Source organism: Phaethon aethereus (assembly GCF_964289735.1).
Source record: "Phaethon aethereus genome assembly, chromosome: 5".
NCBI classification, from domain to species: domain Eukaryota; kingdom Metazoa; phylum Chordata; class Aves; order Phaethontiformes; family Phaethontidae; genus Phaethon; species Phaethon aethereus.
The window spans coordinates 6,343,122-6,364,648 of NC_138579.1; the positions used below are offsets into that span (position 1 = coordinate 6,343,122).

The 21,527-nt window shown below is 36.0% G+C and overlaps 1 protein-coding gene across 1 annotated transcript in view; it reads left to right on the plus strand.

The window, feature by feature from the left end:
* The window catches only part of ARID4A (AT-rich interaction domain 4A), a gene marked incomplete at both ends in the record, with an annotated part of 49,475 nt that overhangs the window by 18,165 nt on the left and 9,783 nt on the right, over positions 1 to 21,527 (plus strand). Inside the window, 10 exon segments of the mRNA XM_082000954.1 lie at positions 467 to 546; positions 647 to 741; positions 1,364 to 1,496; positions 3,431 to 3,510; positions 5,252 to 5,328; positions 6,816 to 6,982; positions 15,370 to 15,442; positions 18,006 to 18,100; positions 18,251 to 18,348; positions 19,752 to 19,980. Of these exon segments, the coding sequence (XP_081857080.1) occupies positions 467 to 546; positions 647 to 741; positions 1,364 to 1,496; positions 3,431 to 3,510; positions 5,252 to 5,328; positions 6,816 to 6,982; positions 15,370 to 15,442; positions 18,006 to 18,100; positions 18,251 to 18,348; positions 19,752 to 19,980 (1,127 nt within the window).

Here is a 21,527-nt window from a genome sequence, read left to right on the forward strand (position 1 = left end):
TAGCAAAAACTATTGCATGCTTGTTTTTCTTTGCATTCATTTGTCTTTTTGTGGGGCTGTTTGTAGCAAGAGAGAGAATCAAAAGATAGCATAAGTGAGGAATAAATGGATAGGGTCAAAGAAACCCCAAACCCAAACAAAACTCTAAGATTGTTAGATAATAGCAACTAGTATCCAGCCAGTAGCTATGGTTTAAAACGTGCAGTGTATTGATAAGAAGGATGTCTGAATTAGACTGAGACTATTGCATCCAAAAGCCTTACTTTATATTGGCTTGAATCTCTGGGTGAGAATGTTATCTGTTCTTAGTCTGGATCTTGAATACCGCCTGTCATTTTGCTTGTGAACTAAAGAAACATTTTAGTGGTGGACTTGAAAGTCATGTTTTAGAGAATACTCTTAATTGTGAGATAAATAGTAGACTCTGATCATCTTGTGCCAATGTGTTTTCTTGGCTTCATACTAGTTTTTGATGATGGTGATGAGAGGACCTTGAGACGAACTTCATTATGCTTGAAGGGAGAAAGGCACTTCGCAGAAAGTGAGGTAAGACAGTGATGGACATGCAATGAAAACTAAATAATTAATTTATATTTTTTATAATAAGAAATTGCAAACTGATTTTGTTTCCTCTTTTTCCATTTAGACACTTGATCAACTGCCACTAACCAATCCAGAGCACTTTGGAACTCCAGTTATTGGGAAGAAATCTAATAGAGGAAGAAGATCTTCTCTTCCTGTGTGAGTTTTGATGGTGCTTTGTTGCTTTCCATTCCTTTAGTGTCCTTTGCTAAAACCAAAGTTGTACCATTGAAGCTGTAGTGGTCTGAATGCTCTATCATGTGACCTGTATACACAGCTTATAGACTTCAGTAATTCAATTCATGCAGATGCGTTCCTGTGTTAGCAGTATTATGAAATTGATTGGGTTTTTGCTTGTAGTAGCCTTAAGTGTTTATGCTTCTTTCATATAATAGGAACTCATGTCAGGAAATGTAGGATTTTTTTTAACTTTCTCTCTACTGCACAAAGTAGGAAAGAAGGTGCTTTTCAATTTCTGGGGTAGAGACTGTTTCTCTTTGTTTCATGTCTGTGCACAATCAAATCCTGATTCATGCCTCCAATTCCAACATGATGCTGTTTTAAAATACTACTGCTTGGAAAGAATTTCTACACAATTCCTCTTACTGAGTAAGTGCACTTAATGTTTAAGTGTGTTTCAAGCAATTTCAGCTCTTAAAATTCTAATTTTGTTTTTGAAGCTTTGCAGAACAGGAAGAAAGATCTGATTCTAAGCTGTATTTGCTTTCAAATATTAACTTCAGGCGAAAACTTTACAATACCGTATGTTTTAACAATTTAGTACTGAAGATGAAAAGGAAGAAGAAAGTAGTGAAGAGGAGGATGAAGATAAAAGGCGTCTCAATGATGAATTGCTTGGCAAAGTTGTGAGTGTGACTAGTAATTCTGAGAAGGCAGACTGGTATCCAGCTTTGGTAAGTTGCTTAAGACGTTGACATCTCTAGTGTCATACTACTAATATCTTTCTAGACAAGAGTGTCATCTGACTCGTTACATTATTTGTACAGTGGTTTTCCTGCATAGGATGGTTTGCAAGCTTCACAACTTTTACAGCAAAGTTGCAAAACAGTCAGGCTAAGCTTGGCTACCCATATTTGCTAAAAATACAAATATTTTCTAGTGTCTGTGAAGAGTAGGAGAGCAGAGATTAACGTTTATGTATAAGGTAACAGTTTTATGGCTCTTAAGTCTTTCAAAACTGCATGTAAAATGATTGGTATGTAACAGTATTTTTCTTGCAAAAATAAGATACGTTAGGACTTGCACTCCCAGGCAATTTAAGAGCAACTAGATGTATAAATTTTAATTGCAGTGCAGTTTTTACCTTTTTGTATTTAATTATTGCCTTTTTCCTTAGACTTTCAATTTCATGAAATACTAGTTCCTTTCATGCTTGCATTTACATAAGTGGTGAGCTGCTCTAGCAGTAGAGGTTGGTTATTATTTTTATTTGGCTGTCAGTAGAGGATACAGCTGTTCATTGCCATTGCTGCTAATAAAGATATATTAGATAAATTCAAGTACAAGTAGATTTGTACTGTAAAGGTAGACACTTTGCAGTTTCTTTATGTGCACAGAAAAGTTTATGGATGCATATTAAGAGTTGCTTGCTTTAGTAAACTTTTTGGTATTGTCAGGCAAGCTGAATACATATCTTCTGTCATCCATCACAGATGTGTTTTTAAAAAAATTATTCAGAGCATTAAACATGCAGGTTTGGTTCACTAATTTTTGCAGATTTTATTTACTTAACTGTATATTCTGTAGTCCTTTATTTTGAGTCTTCATGGTTAGCTGGAATGAGCTCGGCTGTTACAATCTTCTGACTTAGTTTAACATTTTATTTCCTTGTTTGAATCCAGGATCAAAAGGTAACTAACTACACAGGCCAGTGGTTTTCCCTTCCTTGAAAAAACATTATGGTGTAATGTAGGGTCAATAGCTGACACTGGCTTATCCAGCTGTATGTATCTCAGTTTAAAATGTGAAATGCGGTATTGTTGTACACATTCCGATTGTTGTATATCCCTTTACTAACAGCAGATTTGCACTTAACATGGTTCTAACTAGGGAATTAAGTTACTGGAGGCCCTGTGCCAGTTCTGTTCTCTGCCACCTGAGAAACAGGAATGTTGTTTCTTGATTTTTGCGGTAAAATTCTGACTCATCTGAATGGGGTGGCACAGCTTCCACTGAGTTCTGGTACATCCAGAAGTTCGTCTGCATTTGACATTTTTTGTCTGTATATGGTCTAGAGCAAGGTGTAAACTTGTTCTCTTTGTGGTAATACAAATCCCGCAAATGTATTTTTATCGCCTTTTTAGACTTTTAGAGTTGATGCTGCTGTGGAAGGATGTGCTGGATTCCACACTGGCTTATATTATCCACACCTCAAAAAACCCCAGAAAACTACCTACCTTTCAGTTTGCATGCCAAAGATCCAGAAGCTTGTATAAAATAAGTGGGTGTGGGTCTTTTTGAATAGATGCTTTAAACAGGTTTTGTATGAACAAGAGAAAAAAAGCAGAGTGAATGAACAGGATGCCATGATGTCACCCCTGTAAGAGTATTTTTTCAGTTTACAAATGAAATTGCAAACTTTTCTGGCTTGTACATAACAAGTAGAGTTAATAGTTTGAGGTAAAATATTTCTTGAAATTTGTCATTGTTGGCCTTAGTAATATAAATTGGAGTAGGTTTCTTTTCTCAGAACTGGCGAATTTCAGAACTGGAAATTACAATAGAAGAAACAGGAAAACAGCAGGTTTCCTGCTGTCCATCTTTCTTTCCTTTCAGCATCAGCTTTTTTTTTTTTTGCTTAAAAAAAGTGTTTTATTTGAAACTTTAGGTTGTGTCTCCGAGCTGTAATGATGACGTCACAGTGAAAAAGGACCAGTGTTTAGTTCGATCCTTTGCAGATTCCAAATTGTAAGTAATAGCTTACTTTCATTAGATGTATATGGGAGAAAAAGTAAAACTAATTACATTTTGCTTCTGAAGACATTATTTCTTCCAAAACGAAAGGGTACAATTTTGTGTATTGTTGGTTGTGCACGTTTGTCATTCATAGTCCATTTCCAGCTAAAGTCTTCTGTGCTTACTCGCCCACCCTTACATTGTGTGTACAGATAAGAGTTCATTGGATTAGTAAAGTTTCTGGTGTTTCCTCATTTAAAAAAAAAAAAAAAAATCAACAACTTTGGGGGAAACCAGCTGTTAACACTTTAGATGATTGTGGTTCTTTGAAGTGTGAGGTTTGGTTCTAATTATTTCCCTTAATGTCTTAATTATTACACCTTTATGGGTGTCTGTTGTAGTAGTTTGGGTATCTGCTTGAGCCATTACCTGCAGTGCCCAGATGTCCATTGCTGTTTAAATAGCAAAGGTTAAAAGTGTTTAATCTACTTTTTTAATAAAAAAACTGAATGTAAAGTAACTATTTAATTAAAATTTCTACAGAATCAGCACCAAGATTCCTGGGAAAAGAAGGGTCCTATTAGATCACCACCCAAAAAAAGGGCGGGGGGGAAGGAGAGAGAGAGATGTGTGTCCTTCCTACAGAATAATATATTCAAAAGAATACAAAGACTTTTTTAAAGCTGTTTCCCTTTATTTCTCTTTATCCTTACTTCTAATGCATCTGTCTCAACATACTGTAACTGAAAACTTCTTGCTGAAGGTCAACTGTCACGCCTCTTTCTCTCTTTCTTTCAAAGTGAACAGTTTGTGATTTTTTTTTAAATTTTTTTTTAATAACCATGATTTTGAGTAGGGTGTGAGTACTTGGTTACTGAAACATATTTCAAGTAACTGAAGTCTTAATTCATTTCGGCCTCTTAATCTAGACCTGTATCATCAGCCTTCTAGATAAGTCTGGTTCTTTATATACTGAAGGTAGAATATTATTGGAAAAGCATGCAGACTTGCTCTGTTTTACTTTTTTTTTCCCCATAGTATTATGGCTTTAACTTCAGAAAATGGCGGCCTCCAATTCCTGAGGTTTTACTCCAGTTTTTCTGAAATAATGAAAGAAGAAAAAAAATCTTATTATAATAAAACTCACTTGTAAGGCTTTCCTTGCAGGTTGGTTAGCATTTCTATTGTAGTAATTCAGTAACTGAATATTCAGTATAACTTTAGAACAGAGCAACTTCCACTTTTGTAACTTAAAAATAGGAGTCAAGTATTTATTAATGCAGATATGTGAATTTGGCTTCACTGTTGTTCTGTGCTAGTAAAAATGCATTTTGAAAATGGAGGGCCTGTTTCTTCTTAGCTAGATTGTTGTTTTGGGTAACAACTGTTGATTGACGTGCATATCTTCAATTTAGAAAATGTTTTTTGCCTGTGTAGAGTATTTTACCTTTGCAAATTTGTGCAGGTTAAACATTTAAAACAAAGAAGCTTTACAAACTTTTCTTAATCATTTAATTACAAGGATTCTTTTAGTGCCTGAATTTCAAAGAAAGATGGGAAACTTACTCTGGTTTTGAATCTTGCATTAGGACATACAATAACAAATGCCTTATGCATTTAATTGTTAGGATGGACCTTGAAAATGAATGATAAATCTTGAAAATTTTAGAAATTGCTTTTTTCTTTTTAAGTCAATTGCGTACTTCACTTGCTTTTTGTTATTTAAAAATAACACAACTTTATTCTTTTTCAGTTATTCGGTTGCAAGAAAAGACATTAAAGAATTAGATGTTCAAAACTTACCAAAATCTGAGTCCTCTCCTAAAAAAGGTAAATTAGAATAAATTCTAGGTGTTTAAAAAGTGATGGTTGTTGATTTCTGATATTTTGATATTTTGCAAACAATTTTAAATGTGGTAAATCAGAGAAACTTTGGATATAGCTGCTTTATTATTAAAATAGCAGTGTTGTTCTAATAAAGTTCCACTAAAATAGTAGAAGTGTTGTTCAGTTGATTTTTTTATTTCGTTCTTTTGATCCACTCCAAATTAGTGGAAGCGAATAGAATATTTTCAAAGTAGAGTATTTGAAATGTCATTGAACAATGGAGTATACAGTTACCTCCCCTAAAAGCAAAGTTTTGTGCTGTTGCTCAAAACTCTTTGTCTTTACATTAAAAATACCCAGGCAGCAAGGTGTGAACTTTATTAGAACAGCCTGCCTGTGATTAATGTTTGATTTAAAAGTGTAATTACAGAACTTGATTTCTGGATGGATTGATGATGTGACTACAATAATTCATGTTTTTAGTGAGCTTGTAAAAGGCCAGGTTGTCACTTTAATGTAAATAATTCTTAAGCTTTTAGTGTTGTTTCTCCCAATCAGACCTCAAAACACAAGATTTGTTAAGGAGAAATATTAAGGAGAAATGGTTTAAAAAAGACTTTAGACAGATTTCTGGAGGTGACTGTCAGCAGCTATTAAAAACTGGTGCCCGTTCTTCTCCAGCAACACACTGAATGATTCATTGCAATATGTCCCTCTTTTGGGTATTCTTGTGATTTCCTCTTTATTGAAGTCTTTTATAGTGTCTGGGGGGGCATGTTTTGGCATTATCTGGGTTTATTTTGCTTTGTTGTTTTTCCCCTTGGAGCACTTCTTCAGGGAAGAGAATTTGATGTATTCCCATTGTACAAGTGTGACTTCTTCCCATCCCATCACTCCCTTATTCACTAGTGTATTTTTCCCATGTTCCAAACATTAATGTAACATCTCTTTAGGCAATGCTCTTAAGGAAAATACTTGCATTTGTTTGCAATCTAAACTTTAAGACATGAAGATGTTTTGAAAGGAACAAAGTAAGTCATGGTACTTGATTTAACTGTGCTGGGTTTGTTTTGTTTTGAATAGATTTATTAGTGTTTGTCTCTTTCGTACAGAAACAGAGCAGTTCACAATTGCACAGAATATATGTGGATACATACAGGTGCTTATCTTTGGTAGTGTTCACATACATAGGTGTAAATTGTAGTAGTGTTCATGGGGATCTATGCCTAGAAAGCAACTGGATGCTGTGTGGGATAGATGTTCTCAACTCTCAAATCCTTGAGTTACTGATACTTGATTTAAAATTTGAGTGTCTCAAAATGTAAAGTGTGTAGACTGAATGTTTAAAACTGAAGTATCTGTTTTATCACGTATTTCCATTGTTGTTTTAAGATGGCATTGTAATTTACAAGAGGGTGAAAAGGAAATTAAAAATGCTTTGTGACTGTGAATACTATGGCTGAGGTAAAACCAGGCCCTTTCGTCTGTAGGGCTACAGGAGGCCAGCACGTTTCTCAACACAAAGGGTGTTCCTCGTAACTGGAAAATGGACATAAGTGAAATTCTGGAGTCCTCTAGCAGCGATGAGGAAGATGGAGCTGCTGCAGAAACTGATGAAGAGGAAGAAAAAAGAGAAGAGAAAACCGAAGAAGTAGTGGTAAGTCTGGGCAATTTCAGTCATTCTTCAAAGATAATTGAGTAACTTGCATGCCTGAAGGTCCTGCACTTTCCAATGTTTTACTCTTGGATGTAGCTTACTCACTTCAACGTCTTTTCAGAGCTGTTCGTCTTCCCTTTGCTACCAGTCATCTTTATTGGGGTTTGTGAGCAGTGGCAGATTGCCTTCTAGTCTCCAGTTCAGAAATTGGAGACAAATCTCAGAAATAAAGAATTCGAGGCAGAGAAGAGTGAAGGAAAGAATCTGGCTCAGAAGGAGAGACATAACTAAAAATATTGATGCCAAGCCTAATAGTAGCAATCCAACTGTAAATTAAAATGACTTTGTATTTTTCTTTTGTATTTAATATGTAGCTTATATAAAAAGTAACTGGTTTTCACAGTAGTTTGCTTAAAATAAAAGACAACTTTTAAAGCAAAAGTATTAGGCTGAGTGAAAGTGAGCTTTTCACTTTTCACACAGTGCCTGTTAAAGCTATTTGGTGTCTAAGACACTGTTTAAGAGCAGTACGGGCGTTTCCTTTGTAAGTGTTAGGGGTTTTTTTCTGAACACCAGTATTACCAGTTACGAATGCTACGACGTGGGACGTGGGTGGACTTTCTACTGTTTAACAGTGGTATGTTTTTCTGCATTGGAATATTTTGAGTGGCTCCTTTTCCACAAAGTTAGCCAGTTTCTTCATGGCATCAAAAACGTCTGTACAGAATTGCCTTTTATTTCTGCCACCTGTTTTTAACCTTGATGTTACATTTAGAAGGGGGTGGGGGGGTGTGAGGTTTGTTCCGCTTGTGTGTTGTTTTTGGTTTTTTTTCCCGTCGTGCGATTTTTCACAGTACGCTCGGAAACATTCCTTTCTTTATATAGAGGTGGGGGGAAAAAAAAACGAGTGAAGTTTGTCTTCTGAGGAAGGTCAAACACCGTTTCCCTTTCGCTTCCCCGGCAGCGTGCGGTTTTGTCAGCCCGAACACAGAATGGCCGTTCATACTTGCAGGCGGCCTACAGCGTTGCCACGGCAACCGACTGTTGGTTGGTAGTGCGCATGCGCGGGGGGGGGGGGCGGCGGGAGCGGGCGCTGGAGCGGAGGCTTGGCCGCCGGCCAGAGGGAGGCTTGCCAGATGCTTTGAAATGGGCTGTCTCTTTTCTTTGCCTTTCATGTAATGTCTGATTTTTTAAATTTTTTTTTTCATTTTTTAATTTTTTTTTTTATATATATATGGAGCAGAATGTAAGTAATGCCGTATAACTGCGGATGCCGTGCAGGGAGAGAGAAAGCGAGCAAATATTTGGAAGTCAGGCTGAAATATGTCCAGGCAGTGGGCAGATTAGATAGAAAGGAAGTAAAACCATTTTACATTTGAAAGAATGCAGCTCCTAGGTAAGGATTCTGTGTTTTAATCTGTAATGTTAACATGGTTGTTAAGAATGCGGATTTGACTTAGATTTCTGATCTGGGAATTGTCTGGTGGAGCATGGAGCCAGGGTAGATCTTTCCAGGTAAAAAAAAAAGACAATAAGAATCTATTTTTAGGTGTTAATTTTATGTCTTGATAACAGTGCTCTGGAAAATGGAGTAGATGTCTCTATGAGAATAATGATATGATTAGATAAATATAAGGATAAATGTGTGCAGAATATAAAATCCTCTGGGTTTTTTCCTCTGTTTGCAGTGAAAAGGACTGAATAGGCCACATTTTGCAGGGTGTGAACTGTTGCAGTCTGTATTGGTCTGTTTGTATTAACGTTGGTTAAAATTGCAGAATATCAGTCACTAAAAATTAAGGATTGCTATACTAGTTTTCTAGTGTCCATTTTTATATAATTTTTCATGGCTGTTGCATAAAAATACTGTGTGTTTCAAACAAAGAAGGGGGAGGGGGAGGTTGGTGGTTTAAAAAAAAAAGGAGGAAAGGAGGAAAAAAAAAAAGGCATTCCTGTAAAAGAAATAGAGGTTATTTTTAAAGAATAATCTAAATGTAGAGTAGTGAAGCAAAGGATTCCAGACAGGTAGATGTGCTGATAGGAAAAGCTGTAGAATCCATTATTTCCAGGTGACAAGTAGGCATGTAAAAATAAGGTGAGCATCTTCATGCTGAAGCTATGTAGCAGAGGATAGATATTAATCTGTTTAGACTATGTCAGAGGAGAACTGTCATTCTAGCCCATTAAATCAAATTCCTGATTCAACTGTTACGATGCATATTCTAATTGTGGGCCATGCTAGATATTACAATTAGAGAGCATTTAGGGAATTTATCATAATTTCTTTTTTCTTTTCCCTTAGGCAGTAATACCGGTTGCAGGAGAATCGACAAGTGAATGATACTGCCTTGCGTTTATTTGACTGAAAATGTTGAATTACTCAAATCTTGAATTTTACATTTTGTAGAGTTTCTCCTTTAATAATCAAGGTCAAAATAGCTTCTGTCCATCCTCTGCCAGAATATTCTCAGTGGACCTTTTGTTTTAGAGCTGCAAATTGTTACATTACTGGAGATGGGAGGGAGATTTTAAACATTATCTTCCCCCCCCGCCCCAAGTCTGAAATGCACAGCAGCTTTGCTGTGAAGGCCTGGGCAGCTGCTGACCAGCCATGATAGGCCTTCATTAAATCAATCAAATGGACACAGACCTACTTAATATATAATGAGCATAAAGTCAGTCAGAAGAATCTAATTCTGGGAATGGAAAGGATCCTATTTTTCTGAAGTAGGATCTTTTATAATTATAATGGAACAGAGAGACCTACTGTAGCTGGTGATAATAGATCCTACTATTTTTCCAGGAGCTGGGTTAAAATCTGTAACTTTGTTTTGACACAGACTGTCTGTCTAATTGTGCTGCCCTTCATGACATCTTAAGAGTATGGTAGAATTGATACAATAAGATTTCCAGGCTTTACATGGTTGTTCTTTGATGTCTTTTGTAAGCTGAGGCGTGGGAGCCAATATGGTGGTGGTGAGATGCTAATCCTCCTCGCTGGTGGTAACCGGCTTGATTGGTCCAGAGTTGACTGTGAAGGAGGAAAATGTGGAAATTGCTTGTGACTGAATTTAACAGGGATTGTGTTACATTGAATTGCTCAGCATGGTCAAATTGTTGGATTTTTGGCAATAATTGCAATATATGGTGCAACTCAGGATTACTTTTCATTCATGATGTGAGGTTTGAATAACAGAACAGATATTGCCTGTGTCACAAAAAGTGAAAAAATCAGGAGGTATTATAGAAGAAGATTCTTTATCAAATGAAAATTTAAAGAATGATGCTATTGGTTTGAAACCAGATAAAAATCTGGATATTGCTTTTGGTTCTTATCCAGTTTTCAGCATGTTAGAATAAGACAATTAACTGTATTTTGAGGGTACATTTGGCAGTCAAAGAATGCACTGCAGCTAAAAGGAAAAAGAATTAAGCTCCAGTATCTCCACATAAAAATAGAAGCTTTGGAACATTACTTGATTTTTATTAAAAATCAGATTATATATCTGCAAGTATATGCTTGTATTTAGGTTGTTCTGTCAGGGAAGGAGTCATACATATTTGTTTCTGAGGATTAAATAATCAAATACTCCCCATTTTACAAGGGGATATGTAGGCAACGTTTGGTTTTGCCTCTCAGTCTCCCTGCAGGCCATTCTGATTCCAAAAGAATCAAGATTTTTAACATGCAGTTATTTGAAATATATTTTCAGTATGTGTTCTTAATAGATACATTCACATAAGATCAGAGCAGAAGGAATTTGTTCTTTAGAGTTTGAATTTTGCCAGTTTCAAAATTGAATCTTTCTGTAATATCAAGAGCTGCAAAAAGGAGTTTTTATCTTACCCATGGAATTGATTATAACACCATCTTTGAGAGACTCTTCCAACTTATCTGTGTCATTTTAATGGCAGTTCCTTGTTCTTTTCCTCCTCCCTAATCAAATATGCAAGAAACATGCAGGAAAAAATTCCAGCTAGCTGGTCTCCATGCCACTCATTGAAGAAAGAGTTGTAGCACCTCCAGGTGCATACTTAAAGGAATTTTCTCTTAGTCTTCATTTTGACAGTCACTTAAAGGATGTATCTGTAGTATGTTTAATAATGTGCATTCATTTCAAGTTTTTAGGGGTTTTGCCATCACAACAGCATGAAGAAACATATCAGTCAGAGTTGCTTTACATTGTTGAGCAGGGAAAAAGCAAGAAGCATTTTCTAATGTACCTATTCTGAAAGTAAGCAAGGATTTCAGTTATCATGATAAATCATTGCCCTATATTTTATTAGCAGTAAGTTCATAAAAGAAGGATAAGTGTATAAAATCCATGATGTGTTTTAAGAGGCTTGAGATTCCTACACATGATCAGTAGTCATCTATTAAAATACTTACATTTTGCTTCAAATTAGTTCTTGTTTCCTATGTAGTCTTTTCTCTAAGTGGTTGTGGGAGACCATATAAAATGATACCTGAATCGTCCATTTCTGTTGCAACCTATGTGTATTTTATGATAACATTGAAAAAAATTACTCTAAGAATTGAATATAGGAATACAGTAATTTCAAAGTTAATGAAGCATGGTATCCAGAAACAGTTTATTTCCATGTATTAAAAAAAACCCAACAACCTAAGCAGCTGTGATGTGTAATATGCAAAAAAGCCTTTTAAAAAATAGCTAAACATTGATTAGCTAATCATCCTGCTCATGCACGCATGCATTTGTAGGAGTTTTGGCTACTGTGCACAAATGTTCCTTATGAAGACTTTCTTGCTCACAAGTTTATGCTGACAAGTGTTCTCAGAATATTCCTCAAAGAGGGGTGAAGAAGTTGCAAACTGAGGTACAGCTCTAGAGTGAGTCATTGTTGAGGATGGTTGAATTCCTGGTCCTTGATTGTTGGTAGAAATTAACATTTTAAGACCACTTTCATCTCCACATGCTGGAAAGCTGTTAAGGTGTTGCAATCAGTTTAATTCTTTTCATTTCCTTAATTAGTGTTCAAACTTGGCATCAGAAAGCAAATATGCAAGTGATGAAAATGCATTTAAGTACTCTGAAGCAACAGAATTACGTTAACTCTAATTCTCGCAGCTTGTCTTGCTCATATACTCTTCTGAACTCCAGATCCTGTACACATTCTTCTTCCTCTTAGCTTGCATTTATTTCACAGAAGAGTTTATGGTTTTGTCGGTCTATAAATAACATAAAAGAAAGATCTGTCCCTGGTACCTCAGCTCGGTATTGATTAAGTATATGGTGTATGTGCTTGGGAGTAGAGATTCATTCTTTGTTTTGTAAAATAAACTATTTCATCCTTTGTGCTCCCACTAAGCTCTACAGGTTAGCATCTGCAGAAGGTTTAACATCTTTCTGTAGAGTAAAGGATGAGTCAGGATAACAGAGCAGTATTCTTGTTTAAAATCATGCTAAAGACAGAGGCAAAACTCATGGTAAACGAAGTGGCTTGAAACAAAATGATGCAAAGCCAGTTACAAGTTTTCTATAAGTATCTGTGGGTTTTATTAGCTAGTTGTTACTCTGAAAATAATTTTACAAAATACTTGAACACTGTTAGTGTTACTTGGAAGGCATAAGAAATTGAGTTGGGAAAGGAGTGTGTCCCTTATGCAGAGATGCTGTGTTTATTGTTTATTTCATTGTTTTACTGTTTACAATATTCTCTAATTGATGTGACTTGCTAGTCAGAAAGGAGGAAAAAAAAATCTCAAATCCATAAATTTTCAACTTTCTAATTATAAGCAAAAAAGAGCATCTTGGAGATTCTTAGATATAGTTAGGGGTGTTGGATGAACAACAGGAAGGTCTCTGTTTTGAACTCCTGCCGCTTAAAAATTTCATATTGTTTTGCCTCTCACTTGGACTTACCTGTAGCTACAATCTCCCTTTCTTGCAACTCCTGTATAGGAAAAAAATTAAATGGAGAGACAGAAGTCTCGTAAGAAAACTGATTTTGAAAATTGTCACTGTGATCTTACTTATGTCCAATCTAAAATGGGCGTAAGTGTCTGGATAGGAGAAGTGAGTTTTGGAGTGTAGCAGTGTTGCCCCAGTGCCTGCTGAAAAGAGATGCTGGGAATTTTATCTGTCCAGTAACTCACTGATGGTGATTGCAGGTTGTGGCATCAACATTTCTCAGGTGTTTTCTTCACTTTGGGTACAGATTTAAAGGATGCTGATACAGCAGCTTAGATGATGGTTGATATAATTAAAATAAAACCCAACTCTAACTCAGAACAGTAGACTCTCCTGGGAAGTCATTATGTCCAGTTACAAATAGATAACCTTGATTAAAATTACATCTTATAAAAATCCATGTATCTTAATGTTTCAGTAAGCATATCCATGAAGGGTTGGTCTTTCTCATTTTGGCCAGTAGCAAAAAAAGACTTCGAAATAGTGGATACATGATTTATTCCTTGATGACAGTTATTCAGGTCTTATTCAAGGCACCTCTCAGAAGGATTTGGTGTCTACTCTGGCATAGGTACCATGGTTTGAGTCATGGTTCAGACTCTTTTTGTCAAGGGGTGGCAACGTAGCTCATATACCATCAACAGAGAGAAGGAGGTACAGGATTCAGAATGTCTCTCATGTAAGTGGATGAATATTGCAATCAGGTTTTATGCCTTTGTCCTGTAAGTGTGTAAAAGCTTTTCCTCTTTTTTTTCGCTTTTCTTCAGCTGAAAATACTTGGTATCAGTGAAATGGTTAACATTCTGGCTGCACGAATGCTATTTCTAACCTACGTTTCTGCTGTTCTGACCTACAGTTTTGGTTTGGCATTATGCCCACATAAAAGAAATGGTTTGAATTCAACTATTCAGAAATACTTCTGAATGTTTACTGTTATTAGATGTATTTATTTTGCGTTGTTTGAGTTGTATTGCCTTTAATCAGTAAACGTTACAGTACATGGTAGAAATTTCTCGATCTTGAAGTTGGTTTGCAATCTAAATGGAGAGAAAAAAGCTATGGTTTCTATAGCAATAATTCATTTGTTAACCTGGAAGAACATAGTAATTCTGTAGATAACTGTTTCTCTTTATATAATCCCTATAATATGCAGTATGAGCAAATGGTAACCAATGCTGTACAATGTTGTGATTATTCATTTAATTTCCTCCAATTATTTCCCAAGAAGAAATAGGAAAATACGAAATAATTATTGTCTCTGCCTGATTATGGGTGATCCCTGTTAGGCTTTGAAGCTCAGAATTCACTGAAGGAGGCAGGGCTGAAATCCATTCTGATGCTGGGCAGATTGTTTTGTGGTTAACAAGGCAGTAGCATATACATTTACATTTCACTGCCTATCTTAGTGCCTTGAAGCTTAAAGTTTACAGAACGCAGAGACGACTGAAAATTGAAATTGCTGTTCTGGTTTCCTTCTGGAACTGCTTGTCACTTTTCTATTATTTTTAATAATGTAATGAAGCATTTTTTTGACATGTACTGTACGTCTTTCTTTCAAGACAGCTGCGGTCTTCCTTGTGCAAACTGCCTTACCAGCAATCCCTATGATTGCCAGGCTGGCAGGAAGAAAGTGGCATGCGTAAAGCATTGCAGGGAAAAGATTCCCCCCCTCCCCGGTCTCTGCAAGCATCTCAGATTTCCATGAAGTATGTGTAAATATGTAGAAATTATTTCCCTCCCCCTAATAAATGTACTTTATTTTCATGGTTTCCACCTGAATAAAATAAAATCTTTATTTCACACTGTGGACTGCTTGCCATAAAGTTCATAAGTGTTTATCTATAGGATTTAAGTTGTAAAGGTAAAACTAAGGAATTTATAATAGTAAATTATGGAAATATGTGTTCAGGGAATTATGGAAGTGACTGTATAAGTGTTTTCAAATATGAGCTGAAATTGAGCATTGGAGCTTAATCACAAAATGAATACCGTCTGGAGCATCAAAACCAGGAACGGTTGGAGAAAGAATTGTTCTGCAGCTTTAGCTGTAGTTGGGGTAAGGAAGAGGAGTTAAACAAAAAAAAATCCAAACAAACAAAAAAATAAAAAAAAGATTCCAGAGTTCCTGTGAATTGCTTCAGTCTTGTAAATAACAGACCTTTTCTGTATTAGAACAATATGTTACGTATATTAGTGTTTTCATTTTGAGGGTCACACTTAACATTCTTTCTGTCATGGGTTGAGGCTTTCCCTGACCTGCATTTTCTTTCTCCTCCTGAGGTGCGCACTTACGTCTCCCAAGAAAATTTTGTTTTCTGCATGTTTTGCCGTTACATGGGTGCAGGGCCAAATGGGAAGTGGTTTGGGTTTAGTTCTTGCTGTTAGGCTTTTGTACAAATAAATTGCTACTTTGCATATTTTATGTTTTCATTATGACTGCATTTGTTTTCACAGCCTGAGGAAGAGCTTGATCCTGAAGAGAGGGACAACTTCCTCCAACAGCTTTACAAGTTTATGGAAGACAGAGGTAACACTGAAATTGTTTTTATTTACTTATAAATATTTTTATTTACTTAAGTATATAATTCTTTTTAATAACTAGACCACTTTTATAATGGCTTTTAAAAATTGCTTTTAAATGTAATGGATGTTATTACGAGTATATTCTTACGTCAGTGAAAAAGGATAACCACTAGTCTGGTGCAAGGAAAAACACTTCTACCCATTTTCACATGTGGCAGGTCTGCTTCCAGTACTTTGAAGCACAGTGCACAAAGGAAACTGAAATCCTCTCTGAGGTGTTTTGTTTTTGTTTTGCTTTCACAAAAATCTTTTTTATGTTAACAATCCCTATTAAATAAGCTCTTGGTTGATTTCTTGTTGTGACAGCCATGGCTGGGAACTCTGCTGCTGTTAATCTCAGGCTGGAACCTGAGGAGGCTGTTCATGGATGGTGAAATTCAACCAGCAGAGAATGGGAGATGTGCCATCTTCAAGTCTCCTTGCACAACTGTTAATCATGCGCAGATGTATCAGTGATACTCACCTGAAGAGACAACTTAAAAGATTCTACTTTATCCAGTAGCTAGGACAAGAAAATAGCATATTTTAAATGTCTGTCTTTACAGAATTAGGTGAGACTGTTATAAATTGGAATAGTTAAAGTCCTGGCATAAGACATATATTGGAAGTGCATGTGCTATGTATAGAGAGCAGGATGTACCTGCTGACTTGGGAGAACTGCTGTTGCATAAGCCTTTCACATTTGCAGTTGTGATGAGACTGACACTAAAATGGAAGGTTTTCTGTTCCTTAGCTGCACCCCCACCCTTTTTTTTTAGTGTATTTAAGCCTGGAAAGAGTTTTATCTTTTCGAGTATATTTGGTTTATTCATTTTACTCATAAACTCGCTATTTCAATTCAACTACTCTGTTAATTCTGAAATAACATTGGTGGAGGTAGATTAGAAGTGCAACTACTGCCTTTTTACTTTTTTTTTCTTTCTTTTTCCATGACAAAAGTTACCTGAATGATAATTTCTGTAGCAGCATATAGTACAGCAAATGTTGATGTACTTGAGTTTGAAATATCCAGAGCTAGGAATAACATGTAAAGTGCATGTAGTGTCTGAATACTCTCTCTCTTCCCCCCACCCCTTTTTTTTTCCTTGTGTTTTAAAACTGGGGGCGTGGTGGGGAATCACGTTACCTTTGTAAAAGAAGTTCTGCATCCCTATTAACAAGGTGTGTTCTGAACCACAGAATAGTAAAAGAACAGTTCCAAGTCTGTTCAATATTGCCAGTTCTTATCACAGGTTTAGAAATTGATCGTGTGTTATAGCAAAGTATACTGAGTTCTTCCAATATAATTTTGAGGCCTCCTGTGCACAACCAGTGTTTCTGGAGCATAACGTACTTTGGGGGAATAAGAGCCTATGTTGAGGAGAAAAAAAAAACAAACCCTATGCTGCTGGACTAATCCACAATTTTCTTTCTTTTCTAGTAGCCTGATTCTTTCCCCTTTTCTGTTTTCCTCTTTCCTCACTCCTTTACTTAAGCACTCTTAGCCTACAAACCAAGTAGGGATGATGTCAGGGACTTGTAGAAGCAAAAGAAGAAAGCATTTGTGCACTGAATTTGGAAACACAGCCCAGAAGCTGGTCTTTAAGCTAGTATGTTGATTGAGCAATGTACAGGACTTTGTCAGGACTGCGTCTTTCCCCCACCTGTCTGTTTTTTCCTCGCTCTGTTCTTACAGCAAGATTTCTGTTCCCACCAGATTTGTTCTACATTCTCTTCTCTCAGTGTGAATGTTATGATTCGTGTAATCATGACAGTATTCCCAAAGTCCTATAAAATTATTTTCATAATTCCAAATATAATTGCATGAATATGAAGGAAGATGAGAAGTAGCAGGGAAGAGATTTGATATTCTCCTTGCTGGGAGGAATACTGTCTACGTATTCCACTTGCCCCAAGTCACTTTTGGTTTCTTCTTTTGCAATTAATTATTGTTCTTTATATCACTGCCACTCATCTTATTTGAGTTCTCTCTTTTTCCCAGAACTGTCCCAAATATTCATGTCCTGTTAGAGCTTTATGCTTTTTTACATTCTGACAATTTGCCTGCTTAACTTTTTCTAACCCAACATTTCTGCTTCTTCCCCATTCCTTTCAGACCGCAGTGTTTTGAGTTAATCTCTTAGCACACTGCTATATTCCAGCATTCAGGCTTTCTGTAGAGCTTGCTGCAGTTCTGGCTCTCCCCTGGCTCAAGAGAGGAACAGTGGGATGCAGCCAATTGGATGGGGGTTATTGCACAAATCTGAAAAAGAGGTCGAGGAATCACAGTAATAAAGCAGCTGGTGCCAGTATGCTAATAAACCACCCAGAAATATGTGATGCAGTCAAAAGAGGGTGAAGCCTTAACTGGTGGTTGGAAACTACTGACTAATGACATCTTATTAAATATTAAATGCAGATTTTAAAATGTAGAAAGCTATTAGTAATCAAATGTGTGGTAAAGGAATGGAAGCAGCAGTTTGCTGTTCTGTGTGATAACTTTTTATTTCTGCTTTTGTTTTATTTAGGTACTCCTATCAATAAACCACCTGTTTTGGGCTACAAGGACCTTAATCTCTTCAAACTTTTTAGACTGGTGTATCAGCAGGGTGGGTGTGACAATGTAAGTGCCGGATGTTTCCTGATCTAAAAACGTCTTTTTGTTCTTAAAGGTTGTGGCTTGTGTCTGTGTTAGATGTTATTCCTTAATGTTCTTGTTTAATAAAACCTGAAAACTTCCTTTTTTTTTTTTTTCTTTTTTTTCCCCCCAAAGATTGAGAGTGGTGCTGTATGGAAGCAAATTTATATGGACCTTGGCATTCCTATTTTGAACTCTGCTGCTTCCTACAATGTAAAAACTGCTTATAGAAAGTAAGTTCTCGTATTGTATAATGGTGAAAACATGTTTCCTTTTTTAGTAGCATGTACAATACTCAAGCAATTTTTGATAGTTTAGTGAAACGGTAATTGACATTCTTCAGCTAATGAGCAGTTCTGAGCATTTTCCAGTGCTGAGGATTGAAACGCTGAGTAAAGGAAGTGCTCAGTGCTGCGTAAGTTCCTGGTGCACTAATAATTAAAATTCTGCTCATTTTAATAATTAGAATTCAGCTCATTTTCTTACCAAGAAGCATTCACTTTCAGTATTTGATGATGCCGTTTCAGAGTACAATGATGAAATTTATAAAAAGGCATTGGCAAATTCAGCTTTGCAATTTACATGTTACAGACTGCATATTTAAGTATCATCTTTGTGGAATCTGTAGAATAATGGCTTTAGGGCATAACTATGTATATTGCAGTGGTGGATATGATAATATTAATAGTAAAATTGCTGCTTGTAATAAAGAAATGCATAAATCTTTTTATTCTGACCCCTGGTTTTCAGTTATGTTTTAACTTTTGAAATGGAAACCTTTTAGGAATGACACTTCTCAAGCTCATTTTCTAAATAAAGATTATTTTTATTATTTATTCTCCTGGAAGTTTGACAAGAAACAATTGGGCTTTTTGAGTAAAAGGGAAGAATGAGGTTCTCTTGACTCGAACCTAAGGAAATTTGACTGATTGAATAGGGATGACTAATGACTCAACTCATGTTAATGTTGATGAAGATGAAAATATTCAGACTATCTTCAGTGGGATTTGAACTGGGCACATATCTAAGGTCTGTATTTTACAGAGAAGAGTATTTGTCATAAGAGTAATTGGTAAATCTATACTAGGTTGCTGATACAGTGGAAATAATTTTTGTATGGACACATGATAGCATGTTGTAACTTACATATTTATTCTTTGAGGAATAAGCTAGTTCATATTTCTCTCACCTATAACTGGATTAGAGTGTGCACACAGGCAGTTACCAGAGAACAAGCTGATGCATGGCAGTTTGTTACCGTGTGGTAACTTGTTTCTATGCCCATATTCTAATACTAGGCTGATTTTAGCTGTTGTGGCGCATTTGGAAAACGGTGTACATGTTCTTAGGCTTTACTGTCATGAATTCTTAATCAGATGGGGATGAAGTTAAAATTGTGGGAAGCACCTGTGTGTATTCTTTCTCACCATTTGACTTGTGTGCATAATTGTTTCATTTCACAGTCTTCTCTGGCATTTTATTTTTTGTTTATTTGAGTTTCTTTTGTGGTGTTTTTTTCTTTCCCTGAAGTTACTGTTCATCTTGATTTTCTGTGAGACAGAAAATAGGTTTTATGCACTTCAATAAATAGAAAATGAAATGTGAAATATAAATGAAACTTTATGTGTATCTATAGGTATCTTTATGGTTTTGAAGAGTACTGCCGTTCTGCAAATATTCAGTTTAGGACCATCCATCACAATGAACCAAAAGTGGTAGAAGACATACAGAAACACGTGGAACCAATGGAGGAAAGTGTAAAAGAGGAACAAAAAATGCCCCCAACAGAAGTTAAAAAAGAAGCAGAAGAAAATTATTCCAGCAGTGAAAGTGAAAAAGAAGAAATAGAACTAAGATCCCCCAGGGTAAGTGGTTTGAACTGATTTCTGTTTAGTACTTAACAAAACCCCTTTGTATAGTGAACAGTTTACATAATGAGTTTTCCCTTGTGGAGTGATTGTACGTTTGAATTGATGTACTTGTACGAGCGTAGGACAGGGTTCTGTGAACACAGAGTTGGTGTTAACTGTTAATTATGTTCTACCTGAATAGAATCAGTTTTGATTATTTCTTCATATTCTAAACTGTCCATGGGATTTGCTCAGGCTGTGTTGGATGTCAGGCATGTTTTGATTCAGGGATGACTTGAGACCTGTATACCACCAGAAGAGTGAAGCTCAGCAAGACAGTCTTGGTTGTGGGTGAGAATTTCCACAGGCATGTGGAATCTGGAGCTTTCTAGCAAGAAGCAGGAATTTCAAGGGACTACTACAACTTTAAGAATCAAAGGAAGACCCATTTCTCTGAGTTGGTTCTTACCACAATAGCTCTACTTTTAATAATGGAAACACAATTTTACAGCATGTAAACAAAAGGAGAGGGAGGAACGCTTAAGTTTTGTCTTCCTTTGTCTTTGAATGCTGTAGTGGTGAGGGTTGTACTAGTAGTTACATAGATAAGACCAGTGCATCAGCTAGAGAATACTGAACCTGGTGGAGAGTACAAGAATACTTTTAAGGTATTTGAATATGACTCTGTAGCACTCCTGTTAATTCTGCTAAAAGGACATTTTGTGTTCCTTAATAGAGTATGATTACTGAAGGAAAAGGAATTGCTACTTTTTAAATTGTTCAAGTTATAAGGATTCTGTTCAACTAAAATGTAATTCTATTAAAGTATTTCTTGCAAACCAGCTTTTCAAGCAAGCGTATGGCCATTTAAATTAATATATGAAAAGACACAGTGTAAACACAAGTTTAGATCTGTATTATGTATTATATGTCTGTCTAACTGTAAGTGGTTTTTCCAAGCTGTACCAGCCTTAATGAACTTCCTGGCATGACATTAGCTTTGTTGTTAGTTTGTTCATTTATGTTTTGGTTTTGGACAAAACTAGTGAGAGGGTAAAGAAATGGAAGAAATTTTTGTCTTAGTCATCATTGGCTATGTTAATTTGTTAATAATTAAATATTCTTTGGTTATGTATTTTATTACTTTATTTATCCAGTCACCAGCTATCTATTTCTGAACAATTATTTTTCCAAAATATTTACCATAAAGCTACTGTACATTTTAATTATTATAGGGCCTTCATTACTATTGTCTTTGGATGGCCTCTAGATAATTCATCTTGCATTCATAATTTATTTTAAATGTTTTGATACAAAGCAATGACCCTGTCAAGAGACTTTTAATAGTAAAATGATAAGCCTGTACTAGATCCCCAAGAACCAGTCACAGATAGTCCCAGACAGCAATTGTCCGGCTATTCAAAGAACCTTCTAAAAACATGATACTCAGCCACCTGTTGATTTGTCAGCTTTAGAAAAACTTACCAGGATTGAAGGTGCCGAAAGGAAGATGCCTTCTCTCAGTAGTCCTATACAAGCACTTTTCATTAATGCTATTGCTG